This window comes from Squalius cephalus (genome assembly GCF_949319135.1).
Source record: "Squalius cephalus genome assembly, chromosome: 21".
Taxonomy (NCBI): Eukaryota; Metazoa; Chordata; class Actinopteri; order Cypriniformes; family Leuciscidae; genus Squalius; species Squalius cephalus.
In genome coordinates, this window is record NC_137142.1 from 19,492,526 (window position 1) to 19,498,343 (window position 5,818).

The 5,818-nt window shown below is 40.7% G+C and overlaps 1 protein-coding gene across 2 annotated transcripts in view; it reads left to right on the plus strand.

Moving 5' to 3' along the window:
• Positions 1-3,971, plus strand: part of tmem72 (transmembrane protein 72) — a 76,798-nt gene extending 72,827 nt beyond the window's left edge. For both annotated transcript variants that reach the window (XM_079854682.1, XM_079854681.1), the window contains 3 exons: positions 1,973-2,044; positions 2,130-2,269; positions 2,456-3,971. In XM_079854682.1, the coding sequence (XP_079710808.1) occupies positions 1,973-2,044; positions 2,130-2,269; positions 2,456-2,841 (598 nt within the window). In that variant the 3' untranslated portion in view covers positions 2,842-3,971. The remainder of the gene's footprint in view (positions 1-1,972; positions 2,045-2,129; positions 2,270-2,455) is intronic.
• Positions 3,972-5,818: the final 1,847 nt, after the last annotated feature.

Here is a 5,818-nt window from a genome sequence, read left to right on the forward strand (position 1 = left end):
CAGCACTGGCACGGAGACGGACACCGGCACAGAGACAGACACCGGCAAGGAGACTGACACGGAGATGGACACCAGCACGGGCATGGACACCGGCACAGACACTGGCACGGACACGGGCATCGGCATGGAGACGGACACCGGCTTGAAGACTAACACGGAGACGGACATCGGCACTGACACGGAGACGGACATCGGCAGGGAGACGGACACGGGCACCGGCACTGACATGGACATGGACACCGGCACAGAGACTGGCACGGAGACAGAACCCAGCACGGAGACGGACACCGGCATGTAGACTGACACGGAGACGGACACCGGCACTGGCATAGAGACGGACTCCGGCACAGGCATGGACACCGGCACGGACATGGAGACGGACACCGGCAAGGACATGGAGACGGGCACAGACACCAGCACGGATACCGGCACGGGCACCGGCACAGACCCCGGCATGAACACGGGCACCGGCACGGAGATGGACACTGGCACGGAGACTGACACCGGCACAGAGATAGACACTGGCACCATTATTGACACCGGCACAGAGACGGACACCGGCACAGAGACGGACACCGGCACGGAGACGGACACTGGCACCATTATTGACACTGGCACAGAGACGGACACCGGCACGGAGATGGACACTGGCACCATTATTGACACCGGCACAGAGACGGACACCGGCATAGAGACGGACACCGGCACGGAGACGGACACTGGCACGGAGACCGGCACTGGCACGGAGACGGACACTGGCACGGAGACAGACACTGGCACGGAGACAGACACCGGCACGGGCACAGACACTGGCACAAATACTGACACCGGCACGGAGATGGACACCAGCAAGGAGACTGACACGGAGATGGACACCGGCACAGACACTGGCCCAGATCCGGGCCACAGATCGTACCAGATGTGGGCTGGATCTGGGCCGAAACTATGTTGCTGTCTGGGATATTTGTCTAAAATAATTGGGTTTTCAGCATCAGAATCATGAGTATTTTTATTCTGGTGTCACTATTGTCCTGTGCATTGGGTTACCAGCACATTCATTTCCACACCCAATGTAATACCACATTTTAGCATTTTTATCAACAGTTCATTTTTTGTTAACCTTTTACATTATATCTTGGAGTATCGCAATAATATTGTATCGTGAGTTCACTATCGTGATATGTATCGAATCGTGACATGAGTGTATCGTTAAAGCCCTAGTAAATCCACTTAACCAGCTAATTGCTCTTCGATAGCAATGCCATAGAAATATACCGGGCTAACGCAAAAACAGAAGTTCAAACAAAAAATTCTAAAGATGGCTGCGCGCTTGTCTCTCTGGCGCATAAAGTCTATAAGGAACATGGTCACTGAAGGCCACTGTCATTCCATTTCTAACTATAGCTGGCAATACAGTAGCGCCTCTTGAGAATTACACGGATGGAGGCAAATGGGCCTCTTGTCCCAGATTATCTGATCTTTCTGGGCTCACAGCCAGACCAGAGAGGTTCTAAATGAACAACAGGGAGATATTTCCATAGGGATTAAGCGGTTGTTCACATGCATGAACACCAGAATATCATAAACATCCCGAAAATGCGAGATCAAATATCTACTGAATGGTAATGAATATCTTACTCTGGATAAAAAGCATGAAGAGGAACAAGTGATTAAAGTTAACATAAATACATATTCACAGTCCATTTTACTTTATTGAGGCGAGATTCAGGATTCTCAATAAGAAAACATGTGAAGTGGGACTTGAATTGATTCTCCAGGAACTGATTGCGTTGTGAGAAGTGAGAGTTACATTTAAATCGTTCACCAAAAACATTAATAGAGTAAACATGATTTCATATGGACTTTAAAGAATGTTTTGGTACCCCTTTGAACTGTTTGAATTTACTTTCTTCCTAACAAAAAGTTAGGAATTTTATAAACCACTGCATTACTCCTGTTTGTATTCCCACAGGCTTTCCTCGCTGGTGATCATGCTTTTTGAAGTTGCCTATTTCATTGACGCTCTGTTGGCAATGTGCCTTCCGTACGTATCAGATTATATGAATCATGTACTTGCTTGTGCGATTTTAATCAATGCATTTACTCATATCTGTTTTTCTTGCGTGCAGTTGTCCACCCACATGGAAGATTTTCATTCTTTGGAAGAAGATGACCAAAGTTGGAGGTTTTCAGAAATTTCTATACTACACAATGATGTCTGTGATGTGTTTCCTGCATCCAGTGCTTGCATGGCACGCTGTAATACCAGGTCTTTCAATTTATTACATAAATCATATATTATTATATTATTTAATAAACATATAAATAATAATATATTTCGCCGAATGAAATAGCATTCGCTGTAAATCAAATCAAAAGTGAATTCTGACCAAGTTTAGGAACACACTAGCATACAGGTTAACATGAATTAAGAAAATGTGCCTATACTTTACAGGAGTTATGCTGGTAGTGACTGGATTCTTTAACTTCATATTGAGCAAAAAGAAAAAGGCAGATCTGCCTAAAGAGTCCAGTGCATCGTATTGTGACCCGGCTCTGACTTCTGTCTGTGTCCCAGACACGGGGGACACTGAACACGTCTCTTTCTTCCACGTCATCTCCGGCAAAAGAGCGTCTTTTTTTCCTAGCAATAGCCGACTGCATGGCCCCAAAGACAGGGCTCAGTCAGTGAAGAATGCCCAACGCAAGAAAAGACAAACAGACACAAGAAATGTGCACTTCATTGAGAGTCTCAGATGTAGTGATACGGAAATGGAAGAATACCATGAGGTGGAGCAAGAGGAGACCACGTCAGATAAAGCACCAATGATTACACTGTAAATGTGAGTGATAATGGTGTTATAAATCAGTGTAGGCATTAGATGCTATGTGAAAAGTTAATACAAATAGCTCTACTTAGAATATGAGAAAAATATCTTTCAATTAATGCTGTAAACTATACAGGGAACCACAGTTGGTACATCATTGGTTTAAAATGAATTGATTTCTAGGCTATTTACATATGAATTACACACAAGGAAGTTTTTATAATAACGTTATAATAAATGTATAATGATATAATTATGTTTCTACTCATTATTTCATTTTAACATTTAAATTGTGGCTGTCATAAAACCAATTTATTCAAAAATTCAAGAAAAGGTTAAGTAAAAACACAATGAATATGCAATTTAGTGCATATATTTAGTAAAATGCTCCTCTCTAAGTTAAATGTTCTTGCTGACTTTATGAGTTTTTTTGAATGACTTTTCTAAGGTACAACTGAAACACCGATTGAGCGATTGCATGTGACAACACGTATTTCAGTAAGTTGTACTGTATCTTTCAACATTCTTGTGATGTTCATGTTAATTTCGTGTTGTAACAAGTAAAGCGGAAGAGATGATCGATGAGGCGCTACAATGATTTGTCATGCGACAGAGCACCAAAAAAGATTGTGACAGCTAGAGAGACGTCTATGGTCTCACTCTAGTCTATGGCAAAGTAACCAATTTTCTATTCTTGTAAGGTTTATTGTGCTTGCAATTTTACCCTGACCAACCCCACATGAGGAAATCATACCTGGTACAGATAAAAAAAAAAAAACATGCTTACAATTGTTAACATCCTTCTTTTACAAGAAGCGAGCTCCCTAAACAACATTTGAACACTGTCAGTCAAAGAGCTGTTTTTTATTCCAGTCTGTAACCTTAAGCCTGGATCTCCTGCACCCATTCTCCATACGTCAATACAATTAAGAGATTCCATTCATCATACTGACCCAGACAAGAGGGTTTTCAGTCTAAAGACTGGACAGCAACACCCCCCCAGGCCTAATTCCTCTCCATTAACCTGTATGGATGTCTTCAACATCCTGAATACTTGAGTAACATAGGATATGCTGCATTCATGTGTTGTTCTTGTACTTCATGGAAAAAATATTCTATTAAACAATAAATTCATTGCACTTGTGTTGTGCTTCTAACTGTGTAAATCGAATAGCTTCAACATTTTACTGGCGATATTAGCTAGTCGCAGACTCGCAGAGCAGAAATTGTTCAAAATAACTGGAGTGAAAAATCTATGAGCATCAATGGGTCAGGCAATGATGCTTTAGAATTACAAGAATTAAACTCCCACATAAACCCACTAATACATCTTTCTTGATCTTCTTTGGCTTAAAAATCACCCTTAATAACTACAAGTGATCAAATACAAAATTAAAGCTATGGGAAATACCCATAATCCCTTGTGGTTTAATGATGTAAATATGCCAAAAGGTGCCATTTAAAAAGCGTAGCTGTTATTTAAATTCAGAGATTTTAGTTCTTAGTATTGTCAAAGCTGTTTTAAATAAATGTTTTGGGCGAAGTCACTATTAGGATGATTTATGTTCCCTTTAGTGAACTTGGACCCTGATCAATACATTCCATTTGTCTCCACACATATGAATAGCAGAAGTGCAGTTGTATGTGTACTTCTCTGGAAATTTAAATATATCCAGTGTCTAGCCTAGAGTCATAATTTCCTTTTATATTTAGCATTATGGTGTCTTTTCTATATTTGAGACAATTCAAATGAAATAAAGTCGAAACACAAAGTCGGCTAGGCTATTTACACATATCTGAGATAATTCATATTCTTGCAACAATCTAGTTTAAATGGGATAGTTCACCCAAAATTAAAAAATTCTGTCATCATTGACTCACCCTCATGTCTTTCCTTCTTCTGTGGAACAAAATATATGGTCTTTTTTATCCTTTCAATGGAAGTAAATAGTCATCAAAATGGTTTGGTTACACTGTTCTTCAATAAATCTTGCTTTTGTTATTTACACAAGAAAGTCATAGGCTACTTTAGAAAGACATATGGGTGAGTAAATGCATGACAGTTTACCCAAAATTGAGAATTCTATCTCCTACTCTTTATTAACCACAGCTGAGGCCCGAGAGACACTATAGACCTTATGCACAAAAGAAGTGTGCATCCTTCTTTAGAATTTTGTGGTTTTGACTTCTGTTTTTGCGTTAGCCATATGTATTATGCCTAGTTATTAGCTGGTGACCATGAGCATTGTAATGTTTGAAGCTGACGTCAAAACAAATGTCAGTAAACCAAACGAGTGGTGAGATCCATAAGATCTTACCTTCATGCTGTGGAAATATAAGGTTCAGTGCAGTGCTGAAAAAGGGGGTGGGGCTACAAATTTAGGCTACTAACTGAAATATTTTGAGTAGCCTATTTGAGTAGGGTTCTGGGTTTGCAATTTGAAACATTTGTTTCTAAATTCATAAATACGTTTCCTTTTTTGGCAGTCCCGTTAATACAATTATTTCCCTTTCAAAACAAATACGTCCTCCCCCATGGATGAAGTCTCTTGGCAGCTTAAAGCATCTACTTCCTCAAAAATATTTTATCCGACCTTTCAGTGTCATATTTTCCTAGACTGAGCTAAAAACAGGAAACTCATGTTCCCCAGTTATGAGACTGAAAGAAACTATCTAGCGTTGCATTTATACGCGTGTTAAGTAACACATTTTATTTTAACAAAAGCTTTACATTTGAAAAGCATTAATTAAGTTGTAATATAACAGGTGGGCCGAAAGCAATTTAAACAGCACCCTTTCATTTGCAGTTTAATTGTCTTGTGGTTATCGCAAGACTCCTGATAATTATCTTACAGACATGCTAATAATGGTGTGAACGGTCCCAGCGTTTCCCAGGGCAACCGCAAAAGTCTCCCGCCCACGGACGTCTCTAATTGGCTCCGGTCATCAGCGGAGTGTATGATTGGTTTACACAGCTGCCAGTCTTCTCT